Consider the following 16,380-nt stretch of genomic DNA (forward strand, 5'->3'; position numbering starts at 1 on the left):
CCTCCCAAGTGTCAGCCCCGCTGGGGGTTATTATACCACACTCATGCACTCTCCTTTTGTCCTTCTCCCCACACACAACAGGTCAGGAAGCCTGCCCCAGGGCAGATGGCAGCAGCGCTGGAAAGAAATGGGGGAGAGGGTGGTCCTGATTCCACAGGCGAACTTCTCCCACCACAGACAGCCTGTACTCTGCTACCAAACTTGCCTTATATTGGTACTTAGGACTTAGTCAAGTCCTTGGGTCTCTGGCCCTTTTTCTCAGCTGAGTCTTGGTTTCCTTATCAGCAGTATAGGGTGTGTAATGCTTGCCCAACTTGCTGTGAGGGGAAACAAAATTATAGGGAAGAAAATACTTGGAAACAGTCTTAAAGGGAAGAAACATCAGCCAAAAGATGAGGTGATGGTATTCCTTGCAATCAAGAGGCATTTCATATTCTTCAAAGGCATTTCCCTCATATCACCCTCCTAAATCCTCTTAGGAGTCCCATGAGCTGCACAAGACAGGCGTTGTTGTTAGAATTTACTCCTACCATTGATCGCTTGAACAGTTCAAGTCTACTGTGGCCTTCTGTGTATCTTTATAAGCAAATAATGGGACTGAACAAGAACCAGGCTCAGGTTTGCACACTGGAGACCTGTAGGCCAAATTGGACCTGGAAAGGCCTATTATTTAGCCCAAACACAAGTTCTCATGTTTTAAAGATTTAATTCAATTGGAGGGTGCTTGCTACAGCTTCCGCCACTCCCTGGTGTCTTAATGCGACTATTTCACATATTTACAGTATCTTGTTGGCTTCTGAAGGTTTTTTAATTTGTAGCTTTTGGACTAAATGACCTCTATGGTGGTGCCTTTCAGCTATGAAACTCCATAGTTTTTCAATCTCTATTTTACAGGTGATGAAAACCAAGGCCTGGAGATATACAGTGTCTGTCCAACATTATATAGCTAGTTAATATGGGTCTCTGAACCTCTTGTGAAGACTGCATGTTCCCAGGGCCAAGAACAAGGAAAGAGCCCTCAAAATGCAGAACTGACACTTGAATTCCATCAGAAAACACCGTTCTGTACAAACAGTACTGTAGTCATGACAATTCGTGAAAGAAACAACTGGGAAGGAGATACAAATTCATATAGGGCAAAATTTTTTTGAAAAGGAACTCACTTGGCAGGCATGAAACTTTTATGTCTGAGCCATCCTGAAGTTCTCATCCTGAGTTCTCATCCTGAAGTAACTCAGCTGAGAGAGGCTCTTAGAGATAAATTCACTCTGATCAACTTTTTGGATGTTTTTTAAACCCCTTCTCTCAAAAGGTATCCGGATAAATGAAGCAAAACAAAAATGTTGACTCTTCCCTAACTTCACAATCCTGAGTTCATAAAACAACCAACTCAGATATGAAGGGTTCCTGCATATCAACCGAGTGACTGATTGATGGATTTACTTAACATATAATCTTGAGCACCAATTATGTGTCTGAGCCTAATTTTTGTACTCAGAGATCTGGTAGGGAGCAAAATGGACAAAAATATCACTTCCTGGAGCTTATATTTTAGGGGAGATTATATTGCTATTATGTTTAAAATTCCAGATATTACAAATAAACCCATTGGCAAGTTATATAGTGCTTTGAGGAGAAATACCATAGATGGGTTGAGGGGAGTGGAGAGGGCAAGGAGTATGATGGGAACTCCCTCATCTGTCCGCAGCCTAGCAGGGACAGCTGGAGAAGAGTACCACCAGAAGATAAGACACATAGCCAGAGCCAAGTTGGGAGGAGACTACATACAGCACAAAATTTCTGATTCTTCACCTCAAAAAATGGTATTAGTAATAGTCTATATACATTGCAAGGTTTTGTGAGGATTATATAGGATAATGCTGTAAAGCCCTTGATCCCATGCCTGGGACACTTGTCAAAGCTTATCACATACCAATGTGTCCCATAAGCAAAGGGCATGAATAGTTTCTTTCTTTCCAGGGTGCTGCTTATTGCCAGGATGGGCTAGGGACACATTCAGGAACGAGAGAGTGAATCTGGTCCAGATGCCTGATATAGGAGGTGAAAATCAAACCCCTCTTCTTTCACTAAACTTAAATAATGCACAAACTCACACTGTACATCCATTCCCTCATCTGTAAAATGGGAGAAAAATAATACCTACTTTGCAGCACCGTGGAGGGAGTTAAATGAGATCGTGCTTGTGAACAGTTTAGCACATGCTTGGTAAATGTTTGCTGATGTCACCATCATTGTGATATTTTCCCTAAGGTCTAGGCCAAGCCCGTGAGAAGAAGACTGGAGGGCCATCAAGCTGCTGGGAGACATTAAGGGCTAGAGTGGGATGGTCTCAAGCTGATAAGATAGTAGCTTGAAAACATCAGTCAGACATGTCCCTTCTCTGCTCAGGGTTCCATGTCACTCAGTGGAAAAGCTAACATACTTATGGTGGTCTACAAGGTACTACAGGATCTGGCATCAGGCTCCTACTACTCAGCCTCATTTGCTTCGAATCAGACACAAGCATTTTCTGTCCCTAGGGCCTGTGCATTTCCTGCTCCCTCTGTTCTAGAATGCCCTTCTCGGTGTGGACCACTCCCTCATTTCCACCAGGCCTTTGCTCAAAAAGCCATTTTGGCAGGGAGGCTTTCTCTGACCACTCTATTCAGGATCGCACCTCTCTGCCACCACCTCTTACATTTTCCCCCATACTGGTCATCACCATGACATATTATATTCACTTTGACTTTTCAGTATGTCTTCCCCATTAGAATGTAAGCTCCACTGAAAAATCTCTAGGTGCTTGACATGTGTAGGGTACTCGTTAAATATTTATTAAATGAGTGATGCCCTGAATATGTTCCCACTTTTCAAGCTGCCTCATGAAAACCCTGGCCTTTCCTTTGCATCCTGGGAGCTGCAAGACCCTTAGCTGTTTAGGAACATGGAGCCCCTCAAGTGTATTGAGAAGCAAAAGACATGCTAGCTCCCCAAGGGGAGTTCAGACAATTGCAGTCTAGCCAGAGCTTTGCCTCTGTGTGATTTTTTTTCTCTCTGAGCCTCAGTTTATCCAACTATAAGATGGGTTAACAGTGGGGTTCTGCAGAGGAGCCCCACGGAGTTGCTGAGATAGGAAGAGATGAGGGTATGACTGAGGGCATGGTACTGCAGGCCCTCTGCTTCTCTGCTGTACCTAACCACCAAAGCTCTCATTCATCAGCTTATAATAGGATTCTGTGTAGGTTTCATTTGCCGGGGGTGGGGGGGTGGGTGGGTTCTGGGGGTGGTGGTGGTGGTGGTGGTGGTGGGAACTTGTCTGATGCTTAAACGAGAAATCTGAAGGCAGATAATCAGGATGGTGCCTCAGGTCCCTTCCTGCATTGGAATGCTAGGATTTCCACAGTGGCTTTGAATAAAAGCTTATCACCTTACAGTTAAAGGAACTCCTAAGACTGGCTATGCCCAGAAGGCCTGGAGACTCACCTGGGACATGTGAACCACTTCAAACCAGCGCAGGATCCCTGGAAGCTTGTACGCAGTTATGAAGGAGGTTCTCTCGATCCACATCGACTGTCCCATGGGCAGAAGGTGGCAAGGGCAGGAAAGCAACACACTTATGAAACCTGGCTATCGGAGAAGTTTGGCAAGAACCCAACTAGGCCTTCAAAACTCTCATCTACCCAGAGTACAAATAAATGTTTCAAGACCTAGAAACACACTTCCACCTTACCCTTAAGAATTCTTTCTGGATGTGAAGCTAAAGTTTTCTCTGGATTTAGCCCAGTAGGGTTTAATCTGGGTCTCTGAATAGTCAGGATTTTTTAGCAATATTGAATGCATCTACCTGCATTCTCTGGGGGGAGGGTTTACAGTGGAACATTCTGAAAGGGCCCATGACTCCCAAAATATGAAGAATCACAGTCTAAGGCAAAGCGCTGAGAGAAACTTTGAGCCACTTCCTCATGCCAGCCTTGGGAACATAGGACAAATCCTAGCTGGGAAGCGTACAGGGGATATTGGAAACTGAAATCGCTGTGGCTTCTTATTACTATTTCCTGGAAGGTTTGACCTCATCAACACCCCTGCTTAGACTGAGGGTTCCTACCTCTAGAAATGTCTAAATGCCCTGCGGCTGAAAGGTACATCTTACACAAGGCCTGGACTGTATCTGAAACATGGCAGGGCTCAAGAAATGAAAACAAACCCAACGGAAAAGACTGGAGAATGGGCGTCATTATATTGACAGATGTTACTTTTACTTCTTTCTGCTTTGGATCAAATGCCCCCCCACCCTGACACTGGCAGCTACCTGCTCTGGCTGGGAAAGGTGGCCCGCGGCTTTTCAATGATCAAGGCTGCTAAGGGTGGAGGGGATACTCACAGCAAACTCATTCTCAGGGTCAACGGTCCCTTTGCGCACAGGCCGGGAGTAGTGGAACTTTTGCACGTAGTTGGATTTATAAAAGCTGCAAGATAGGAAGAGGCGGAGGTTCTGGTAGCATGCCAGGCTGCGGACGCAGAACCTGAGCTGAACTTGTGCTGTCCAGGGAGGCTCATTCCAGTAAACTTCAGACTTGGTAGTACCCTTGTGGTAGCATTTAAAATCAGATGCTCCTCGAAAAGTGATTTAGAAGCTAGGCTAGCTGGACTAGTCTTATATCCTATGAGAACACAGTACCCCTTCGTGTACCTGAGGAGTTGGAACTCTAGTATTAATACACACTTGGGTCATCATTTTCTGTGACCTCAATGAAGGATCTAGATATGCCTCCAGTCCTACCCTCATGTTCCAGGAGTACCTTCTAAGGATTTCCTAAGGAATCCCAACCACCCCTCACATCACTCTTCCTGAATCTCTGGGGACATTCTAACACTGAAGCCAGCAGGGCATGGTGCTAGCTGGATAGTTAAGGGTGAGGGGAGGCTCAGATCTGAGTTGAGCTAGGCCTGCTCAGCTTCCTGCACTAGTGTGAGACTGCCGAGATGGACTGCCTCTCCCTGAGGGGACAGGTCTCTCTTCTCGCAAAAACCTCTTGCTCCCTACTGTCCTATCAGAAGAGAGACCTTTTAGTAAGGCACTCCAGGTGCTATAGTGGGTACCTTGGTCTGAGGAGGGTAAACTGGGCAGCTTGGAGGGGTGTCCCACAGACCCCCTGCCTCACGGCTTCATTACTGACCTTGCAATCTGGTACTGAACAGATGGGAGACCTGCCTTCATGCTGCTTCCTCTAATGCCCCTTTATTGTAGACAGAGCACATCTACAGTCAATGCACTGTCACATTTCAACAAATGCTGAAAAGATGTCCCTTTGGAAGAAACGTGCTCAGGATGACCGCTGTCCCTCTGTCCCCACCCTGCCTGTTGCCTGCCCAGCCCACATTCTGCTTATGGATTCCTATGTGTCACCTGAGTGACAGGCTCTCCCCCTCCAGTTCAGTGAATGTCATTGCTGCTTCCTGAGGATTTGCTGTGCCTCATCCCTCTCATCTCTGGCTTCAGCCTTTTCAGGGGAAGAGCCTAGATGGCTAATGGGGGTCAGGTGATTCTTTTCCCAAGAGGAAAAGGGATAGAAGGCTGGCTAACCCAGAGAAAGAACTAGAAGGGCACCAGGGACTGTCATGTCACCAGCTCAGCTCGGTAGCCCCATGGGATTTTCTTCCCCATCCCTCCTTCCAGTGAACTGTGTGCCTTACTTTATTATCTGGTCAGGCACTGGCTTATTCTTGAACCTTGGGTGTTCATCCAAGACCGGCTGGACAGTGAAACACTGGATGTCTGGGATTCTTGCAGTTAAGGGTCACAATGTGTTGTCGGCTGTAGAGACAGTTCCAAATATAGCAGGTCCCAGGTGAGACCTCCTAGGACAGCCCTTCTGGGGCCAAATTTTATTGAATGTCTGACTTCAGGTTCCTGGCTGCCAAGTGGGTTCTAATAACAAGTTAGTAGTCACCATGGTCCTTAACAGAACTGCCTGTCACTTGCAACTTATCCCAGGGCTCAGCCCTTGCTAATAGTTGGTTTGTGGTCCTAATCATCATCATCCTCATTTCTATATTAACAGTAATACAATCTAATGAGTTTATAGTTCTCAATCAATTGCAGGCCTCATATCCTCATGGTCTCCTTTCATCCCGCCAATTCCACTGAGTAGTGTTACTAATGTAGGTGGTCCTCATTTCATAGGTGAGGACTTCAAGGTCAAAGAAGCCAGACAAATTATGAAAAGTCACACAGCTTGTGAGAACAGAACAGAGGTATGTATTTGGGTCTTTTAACCCTCTGATCAGGGTTCTTTGACCCCAGACTGCTAATCAGTGTGGTCCTTAGACCAGCAGCACCATATCACCTGAAGGCTTATTAGAGATGGTGAGTCTCAAGTCCTACCTCAGACCTACTGAATCAGAGTCTGTAGTTTTATAAGATCTTCAGGTGATACACATGCATCCTTAAATTTGAAAAGCATTGCTTTAGAGCATGCAGATAGATATCATTTTGCATTCCAGCTCTGAAAGCTTGAAAGTAACTGCCTGTGGCAGGATTGTAAGGCTGTGTCCAGGCTCAGTGGGAAAGAGTTCTATGATGATTAGTATGCCTGCCACAGGCACACACAATGGGAGCTTTATCTGCCTATTTTAGACCTTTATGCATTTTAAACTTATAACATGGCAATGCAAATAAACAAAACTAGTCATCACTGGTCCTATTCCCCGGCTCCTGCTTCCCTTCCTCTGCCTACCATGTCTCCTTTGCTCATTTCTCTTCTTTAAGTATCCAAGTACTCTCATCCCTTCATTCTACCCAATGACCACAATAACTCCAAAAAATCTCTCCTGAACCTGAAATTTCTGCCAACTAAGGAATCACAAACTCTTCTTATTGGCTTTCAAAGTTACTTTAATATGACCCCAACCCATGTCCCACCATTATCTCCGGCTATCCAAAAGATTCTTCTATGCCCTTTGCTTGAAATAGTTTCTTATATTACCTCCTCTCCCCATGAGTCCTTGAGGCAAATGTCAAATACCACAGGCTCCATGAGCATTCAATTTACCCTCAGTCGGATGTTGTTTCCTCCCTCTGACGATCCATGGCATTTTGCCTGAACTTAGGACTCTTATCTCTCTAACTCCATGTCTTGTCCCCCTTTCCTCCACCACATTGTGATCTTTCTGATGGCAGAGGTTATGATTCTTTCAAACAGAAGAAATGGCCAAAATATAATTCCAAGTTAAATTCAGTTGTCCCCCTCTACTAAACTCACTCCATACTAATATGCTAGAGATTTAATTATTTTATCTCTGAAGAATATTTCCACATTAAATGAGAGTCCCTCGGGGGGGTGGGGGCGGGAGGAGAGAGATTGAGAGAGAATATAATGCCAGGTCTCATGGGAAGAACTTCTGTAATATTCAGGAAAACTATTTTCTTTCTCAAGCCATACAGCCAACAGCCTTCTCTGGGAGAGAAACCACTTTGGTTTCCACACTAATCCATTTATGTGTTATATCCATGGCTGTTCTCCCACTACAACAACAGAGTTGAGTAGTTATGACATTGAGACCACACAGCCCACAACAACTAAAATATTTCCTATCTGGTCCTTTACAGAAAAGTTTGCCAGCTCTTGTTTTAGAGAATGTTCTAGGCCGTATCTACTGATCTTAGCAATTGGCCTTGGTCCAAGAGGAGAATCCAAACCTGTCCTGGGGAAGCCAGTGACACCAGAGCCCTCAAATCATGTCCAGGAGGATGCATGGCTAGTGCCTCACCACATGTTGAATATGTGCATGGAATTGTGACCCTGAGGTCTAGGCAGGGGGAAGGTGGGAGATAGAAGACAGTCAACTAAAAGACCTTTGTTTCAAATGTCTTCCCTCACATGATACTTAAATAAGAAGACATGAAATATGTCACCCTTTCAAGCTACTTGTTAGCTCCACTAGAGAAGGTGAGAGAACAGAACATTACAAGCTCAGATTTTGGCAATAAGCAGGCCTGAGTTCAAATCCTACTCCATCAGTGCCTAGGACCTTGTGTAAGCTGCTTAGGTTTTTTGAGCCTTGTTTTTCTTATTTGCAAAATACAGAGTAATAATCCCCAGCTCATAGGATTACCATAAGGGTAAAATGAAACAATGCATGGTGCATGGTAAATAGTTAATAAAGAACATTATCTTCATTAATCTTGATGAAAGTAATGGCATTATAGAAAGAATACAGACTTTGTGAGAGATCTTGGAGTTCGAATCTCACCTCTATCACTAACTAGGTTTGTAATCTTAGGAAAACTACTTTACCTCTCTGCACTACACAGTCCTTCTCTATGAAATAGGACAAAAATAATGCTCATCTTATAGAGTTTTATGGGAGTTAAAGAAATAATATTTACAAAGCACTCAGTCTCATGCATGGCATGAAGGGGACATTTAAGAAATGTCAGCCCTTTTCCCTTGTCCACTTGATTCCTGGCACTGAATCAGGCCCACATATCATAGGATGACTTCATAGCACATGCTCCCCCTCTGCCCTAAGCTACAGGGCCAGAGAACTATTCAACACCAGGAGTCCACTTAAGAAGGGCCTTAGTACTAATCTCCTGTCTTGTTTGTAATCAAAGTCACATCTGTAACCAGTCAGCCCCAGGACTAGTTGCATTTCCTCTCGCAAATACCATGGTAGAGCAGGCATGAAGGGCAGGTGAGCATAATGAAAAGGTTACAGATGAATATTTATCACCCAAGGGAAAAATATTTGGATTAAGGTTCAGCAGACTTAGCAGACCAGCCATGCAACCTGTCAACCCTGTTTTAAAGACTGTAACTTAATTTGTGCTACAGGGTGCAGTGCAGGGAGCCAAGGTGGATGAGTGTATCTCCACTCAGCTGTCTGCCTAGTCCTTGGATTTATATCCTCTCTGACACCGGGAGTCCTGCTTCGGGCCCAGTGTCCACTGCTGACCCTTAGGAACGCCATCACCTACCCAATCTCACTGGCATCATCTCGTGTCTCTTGTGTCCTCCTCTGTGGACTCCAGTGAACTGACTCCCTCCCTTCATCCTGCCCTCCTTCTTGTCTCTATTTGTCTATCTCTCTCTTCTTTCTCTCTTCTTTCTGTTTTCTATTAATCAACAGGTAGTTTCTCAGAGTCAGCTTTGTGCAGGGGCAAGGCCGTAGGTGGGGAAGTTACTGCAGCGAACAAGGCAGTGCAGCCTCTGCACTCCCAGAGTTTACAGTCTAGCTTACGTGAATCTTTAAAAAGCACAAAAGATAACAGATTGAGATAAATTCTCTAAAGAAAATAGACAGGGTTTGAGATATGAGGCTCATGAAGATTTCAGAAAAGGCTACTTTAAATAAGTGACAGAGAGAGGCTCTTCAAGGAAGTAACATCAAGTTAGGATTTGATGGATGAGAAAGGAGCTAGCGGAAGGGCATGACAAGAAGAGAGAACCAACTAGATGTGTTTAGGCAACAGAAATGAGGCCATTGTGGCCAGAGGGGCATGAGAGAGGGAAGGAAGAATCATGAGGAAGGGGCAATGACATTAGGGAAACAGGCAGGGATCAGATGGTGGACATGATCCTGGCCTCACTCAGGAGTTTTGATCTTATTGTAGGAGCACTGTGGCACTCTTTTAGTTTTTGGAACCAGCTGTGCTCCTTCCACTTGAGGCCTGGGCATATGATGGTCCTTTCCTCTATCTAGGCCATTCACCTTGCCTCCTATTAACCTTTGGCTAGTTGCTAAACTTAAACATTACCTTCCTCAAGGAAGCCTTCTCTGCCTTCCCAATCACAGATCACAATGTCCTGCATGGGTTCCTCTTGGCATTAACCCAGTTTTTATAAACACATACTTAATGGTGCAATTAGTTGCTCAGTGCCTCTTTTACTTGTTAGACTATAAGCTCCCTAAAGGTAGGACCACTTTGTGAGTGTGATCTTTAGCACCTTGCACAATGATTGGCACAGACTCAGGGCTTGACAGTATTCATTATGAGAATGAATGAATGAGTGAATTGCTCAATGAATGGAATGTTTAGAATTTCCCGAGATGGATTTTTGGATCCCACATTGGACACTAAAATTGGCACTACTGCCATGATTCTGGCAGCAGCTCTAAGCTCTTAGGTGGGGCTCTGTGGGCTAATGTCCCAGGAGAGCTGCCTCTGCCTGGCCCCTTGGCTGGGCCATTCTCCAAGGATACACTGGCCTGGGGCATTCTTCACGTCCTCCCCGGGGGCAGAGGTTGTGTTCATCTTCTCTGCATTGGGGAACTGGCTCATCAGCTGCATCTGGAAATCTTCTCTCCGCTCATACTCCTTTCCTCGGTAGATGAACACCTTGTTCTGCAGAGAAATGACACCCAACAGAGATCTCAGAGCCTAGGCCTGGAGAACGTGATACAAGCAAAGCTGGGAGGCTTATGACATGAGTGTAGAGCTATGGTGACCTCCTATAGATCTCTCTCTTTTCTGCTTCCTCACCACAGAAAGGAGAAGCTCAGCTCACCAACCTACCTAGGCACACCACTTCTTTAAAAAGATAGATTCTAAAAAGAGAGGGTATCATGGATGTTGAGAACTTCTTCAAACTCTTCTGTGTACAGCTTTCAGAATTATTCATCACTTGGCTCTCAGTGTGTCATACCTGTCTTCTGTTTACATAATCACAAAATGTCCCTCCTGCTTTTCATGGGCCATGTGGGCTGGGCCTGTAGGATGGAAGGTATCAGCATTCGGGTCCTTCATCACTTGGTTCCTGGCTCTAGCTCCACAGAAATATACACTTTATCCTTCTTTGACTGAGTTAGCCTCCTCTCAATAAGTGGTTTTCAAATGGGGGTTGATTTGTTTCCTAAGGGACACTGGCAATGTCAGGAAATATTTTTGGTTGGCACAACTTGGGAGAGGGAGAGGTACTAGAACTCAGTGTGTAGAGGCCCAGGATGCTACTAAATGCCCTTCAATGCAGACGACAGTTGCCATAATGAAGAATAACCTGATCTAAAATGTCAAAAGAGCTGAAGTTGAGAATCCATGTTCTAGACCATATCTGTACCATCTGTGCCACTTCTAATGGCCTATAAGTTCTTCAGTCCAAACCCACGTCTGTCACCTCGGTATATCAGTACTTCCAAATCTGGGGGATTATCAGAAGGGCCTAGGAGACTTCTAAAATTTCAGATCCCCAAGCCTAGCTCCAGACTTGCTGAAATGCGATCTATGGGAATAGGATCCTGGAACGTGTATCCTTAAGTTCCAGAAACTGCATGCTGTGTGGTATCACAACAGATTGTGGAAACAGGTATAAGACACTAGACTCTCTTAATCTAAACATTATAGAGATTTGCAGAAATATGAGATAGTCTCACTGTTTGCACACATTTTTATTAGAGAATATAACTATTTTTCATAAAGATGAAAGTTGTGTTAACACATGACAGGCTAATTATTGTTATTTTTAGATAAACTGATAAATATTTTTAAATTTTCTTAGTTTTAATGTTGAATATGGTAGATGTAGACAGAGTCTATAAATACAAAAGTTCACTGAGGACCTCAATAATTTTTCAGAGAGAAAAGAGATTCCTGAGCCCAAAGGGTCTGAGAACTAGTGCTCTGCCATGCCTGCTGGGTAGCAGAAGGCATCCAGCTCCCCTTGAATGCCTCACTCAAGGGATGGGGAGCTAGTGCCTCACAGAGTAGCTCTGGTTTCTGTATATCTAGAGAAACATGGGGTGGCTGAGGGTGGTAATGATAGAGGCACTGGGCTTATGCTGGCGGTGAGGGCAGCAGTTGGAAGGAGAAGAACACAGAGTCTGAGTATAAGCGGTTCCTTGAAACACAAAGTGACAGCTGAGAGGCCCCAGGCCTCTGGCCTGGGTCTCAGTCACCAGCATACTCACCCGCAGAAAGGAGGGAAATCCCTGGCCATAGTATCCAACAGCAAAATAGTCTGGCTTGGGCCTGAGGATTTTCATGATGTTTTCATAGAATTTTGCCTGCTGGATCTGAAAGGAGAAAACTCATAGCTTATAACAACATAAATGTGTATCAAAGGCACATCTAACCCAGAGAGGCCAAACTTGAGACATGATCATTATACCAGAACCAAGATGCCTAGTGCATATATTTGCATATCTGTGGATATGTCTATAATTGTAATAGCAATAGCTGTATTTACCCATACCAGGTTCCATGTTGATCACTCTACCTGTACCAGCTCGCTTACTTGTATCCTCCTCGTAACAACTCACAAGTATCATATCTTTTTTTAGAGATAATATTCTTTTTTTAAAAGATTTTATTTATTCATTCATGAGAGACACACACACAGAGAGAGAGAGAGAGGGAGGGAGAGAGAGAGAGAGAGAGGGGCAGAGACATAGGCAGAGGGAGAAGCAGGATCCATGCAGGGAGCCTGATGTGGGACTTGATCCTGGGACCTCAGGATCATGCCCTGAGCCAAAGGCAGACACTTAACCACTGAGCCACCCAGGCATCTCTCGTATCTCTGTTTTGCAAATAAAGAAATGGTGTCTCATAATGCAGCTAGTAAGTATGGAGCTGAATCCAGCCAACTGTCCATAGCCCCCCACTACCCCACTCTGGCTTACCACACTGCTCCCTCCTCCATGCACACCAGGCATGTGTTTATGAGGCTCTATGGATGCATAAATATCTCTGGATATAGAAGTCTTCCTGTGTATGTGCACTTAACATATTTCATCAATTCCAAGAGGTGTGTGTTTTTCATATTTTAACATCTCTGAAAACTGTTTACATCCTACTTTATACCTGATAGCATCTTACAATTGCTATTAGCCAGGCAGAAATCATGACAGGAGACATAAAAAAAAAATGCTACATATCACAGGATGGCATCTTAAATTTGATACAACATGGGAGATAAATGTGGGTGGACAGAAGTCTGTGCAATGTAGGCTTGGAGCGTGGATGTACACATACATCAGCATTGCATGAAACTGCATGTATATGTGCATGTCCGTAAATAAATGTGTACTGTGCGTATGTGCATATGCATGTGCACAAATGTGTATGGGATGTGTCTGCAAGTGTACAAATGAATGTATACTCTGTGTATGTACATGTATATACAAGTGTGTAGCGCATGTGTGTGCATATGTGTGCATGAATGTGTACTCCGTGTGTGTATGTGTGCAAGCACATAAATACACATGTTTAGAAGGCATGTGTTTCCATGTCTGCAAAAATCTATATGGATGTATGTATGGGATAAATGTAAGTGTTTCTTGGTGTGATTACATGTGTGTTCGCATTGTATCCTACATACAGTACAAACAGCAAACAGCTCAGCTGTTTTTTAACAAGAAAACTGTACTCAATACCCACCCCACCCCCAAAGAAGCAATAAATCATCTCTCCACATTCTGACTCTCATTTTAGAGTCTCCTGGACACAGCTGGACTGGCCCTGTCAAAACAGGCTAAGATGGGGCGGCAGGCCCTGGCTCTGAGGTGGCCAGGAAATACGTGGGAGGTGTGTGAGTGGTAGGAGCAGCCAAAATGTTCTGCATTTTCCCTGCAGAGGCCACCTCCCTGCCAAGCCCTGGCATCTGCAGCATAAGCAGGCTAGGCTGGCTTACCTCGCTTTCCACATACCCCCACCAAATCACCAGCACCAAGGAGCTAATGGGGAATGGCCAGACGGGGAGCATTTTAATGTGATTTATCTGTTAATCAGAAAGCACAAATTTGCGTTTTTATTTAATTGGCTTAGTGATTTGTGGGGATTTTACTGCAAATGTAGCACAGTGTTTATTGAGTGTGCAATAGCAGCAGCAGCAGCCCCCGTGCCAAGCAGGAACTTACCACTCCATCCGGGAAACTGTCGCTGATGACTTTTCCCAGAATACCTCCCTCTGAAAATATTGCCAACTGGAAGGAAAGCTTTCAGCAGCCTCACTCAGCTCAGGCCCCACTCCCAGGCTTTTTCTGTTGTCCTGACCCCACCTGGCCTCCCGCTCCCTCGTCCCCAGTATCTCTGAGGAGCCGAGGCCCCGGGCACCCAGACTTACCAGGTTCTGGCTCAGGAGCTCATAGTCAAAGATCTCCATCTCGTATTGGTCCGCCAGCTCCTTGCACAGACTGATGGCCTCTTCCCACATCTACAGGAAGGTCAAGAGCACAAAGTTTAGGGGGCTCCCCCGGGCTTGTAGAACCCTCGCTGAGAAAGGGGCTAGCTGGAGCTTGCCTCCTGGGACTGCACTGCAAGCCTTACTCAGACCCAGGCCCGGCTCCATGTACAGGGAGCCGGGTACGTCTCCGGGAGCAGGACCCTTCCTCTGCCCCTCATTCTAGTTCTGTGACAAATAATGGAGCAGCCAGAGACTAGGCTAAATGCTTTATTTGCATGCTTTCTGGGTCTCCACAACTACTCTGGGAGGTGACTAGTAACATTTGCATTTCGCAGGTAAGAAATGGGGGTTCAGCTAGGCAGAGACATTGTCCCAGGTCACATGCCCAACCAAAAGCTGGGTTAGAATGCACACCTGGGGGTGACCTGGTAATTGTCGACTATAGGCCTAATGTTGTACAGAAGGTCTCTAGACCATATTTATCTTGCACAGCTGAAATTTTATACCTGTCTCTTCATAATGGGGTTATTTGGAGTATATGAGCGGGGAGGGGGCTGCGTAGAGGTGGAGATGGAGCTGGTACTAGAGAATGAAAAGAGTAGTTAGAAGTTTTTGTAAGGGGCACCGGGTGGCTCAATCGGTTAAATGTCCAACTATTGATTTCAGCTCTAGTCATGATCTTAGGGTTGTGAGATTGAGCCCCACATCAGGTTCCACACTGGACATGAAGCCTGCTTAAAATTATCTCTCTCCCTCCCACTCTGCCCCTTACTCCCTCTCTAAAAATAAAAATAAAAATAAAAAAGAAATTTTGTAAATAGATCTTTTTCATTTGAAAAAAAATCTGAGAAAATAAACCTTGGATATAGGGGATTTTCCTTTTTCTCTGCTTTGTCTTAGGCTGAATCCAATAGATCAAACTTCCATCTTGGATTAAAGGGGGTTGGGAGCTTTTGCAGAGAGGCGGGGGAGATGCAGAGTGGTTTAGAGATCTGGCAATCTCAAGGGACACCCATCACATTTCATATTCAGTTTAAAATGGAAAATGCATCTAAATGGAGAAGCTAGGGGAGGTGGGGAAGGAAAGAGGGGAGGTTGCCAAAATGTAGTGTGTGCTTTGTAGCAAAAATGCTCTCTCTGCATCCAAGCATAAAAATAAATAAAAGCAAGTGCCGAGTGGAGGAGCCATGGCTGTAAACCTGTGGACAACTTAGTGAGCAGCATAAAAATGTGTTATGTGCCAGGAGGAACCAAGTCCACAGGCCAGACTGGACTGGGCCTTTCTTTCTCTTCAGCCTGGCAAGAAGATGATGGTAAAGTCCCTGAGCTGGGTCAGAGGACTGTTTGACTCATGTGTAAGTATTTGCGAATTTCCTACCATAATATGCCAGAAATGCTCTCCCCATGTGTTTAGCGACCACTAAGGGGCCAGGGAGTGAGTCACATACCTAGGATTTCCTCCTGAGTATGCCTATAGTCACTGGGACCTCTGACAGTCACTGATCCCTCTGAATTTCATACATTAACTATTGGACACCTGCTGGTTTCTAGGCATGGTATGGTATATGGTGATGGAACAGATATAAATATGGATAAGACACAGTCTCTTCTTTCATGAAACATAAGTGGATAAAGCATACACATAAATGGATGTAAGAGTTGGGTTTTGAGGGACGTAGAGGAGTCCACCAAGTATTGATAGGTGGACTTTCAGAGTAGAAAGCTATTGTGTGTGCCTGGAGCAATAAATCTCCATGAGGGGAAGTGTGGCAAAACAAAGGTAAAGGGATGCTAATGTGTTTGGGCTTCATTATGGAACCTTCTACAGCAGTGTCTATCAGAGTGAGCTGTACTCATCTGTTCTCTCCTCTCTGCTCCCAAATCTTGGCACTACATCCCCCCATCCTCCATTATTGTACAACGCCAAAGGGTAATATGCAAAAGAGATCATGATTGGGATGTCTGTTTTGCCAGTTAGATGATAAGCTCCCTGAGATGAGGGATGATGCCTTTTTTCTTCTATACTCAGCACAAGGTGATTTGGACTGGATAGTTTATAGAGGACAAAACTCAACATGTCCTTTTTGGGGCTTTCACAGTTACAGACTCAATCAGCTGTAAACAAATAGGAAGCTCTGACTTGATTCCAGCAGGGCAGGAGGTTCCAGCAATGGCAGACTTTCTGCCCTCAAGAGGCTTATAATTGTAAATTATAAAAACAGTGTTCTCCAACTGCTCAAATCCTGGGAATTTATAAGCC

General features: G+C 44.8%; 1 protein-coding gene across 1 annotated transcript in view; it reads right to left on the reverse strand.

Annotated features, from left to right (window-relative positions):
- Window positions 1-16,380, reverse strand: part of DOCK2 (dedicator of cytokinesis 2) — a 397,545-nt gene that overhangs the window by 16,335 nt on the left and 364,830 nt on the right. The window contains exons 39-44 of the mRNA XM_072756626.1: window positions 14,061-14,150; window positions 11,908-12,012; window positions 10,207-10,348; window positions 5,695-5,776; window positions 4,382-4,466; window positions 3,484-3,570 (exon numbers count right to left, since the gene is read on the reverse strand). Of these exons, the coding sequence (XP_072612727.1) occupies window positions 3,484-3,570; window positions 4,382-4,466; window positions 5,695-5,776; window positions 10,207-10,348; window positions 11,908-12,012; window positions 14,061-14,150 (591 nt within the window). The remainder of the gene's footprint in view (window positions 1-3,483; window positions 3,571-4,381; window positions 4,467-5,694; window positions 5,777-10,206; window positions 10,349-11,907; window positions 12,013-14,060; window positions 14,151-16,380) is intronic.

This window comes from Vulpes vulpes, chromosome 4 (genome assembly GCF_048418805.1).
Source record: "Vulpes vulpes isolate BD-2025 chromosome 4, VulVul3, whole genome shotgun sequence".
NCBI classification, from domain to species: domain Eukaryota; kingdom Metazoa; phylum Chordata; class Mammalia; order Carnivora; family Canidae; genus Vulpes; species Vulpes vulpes.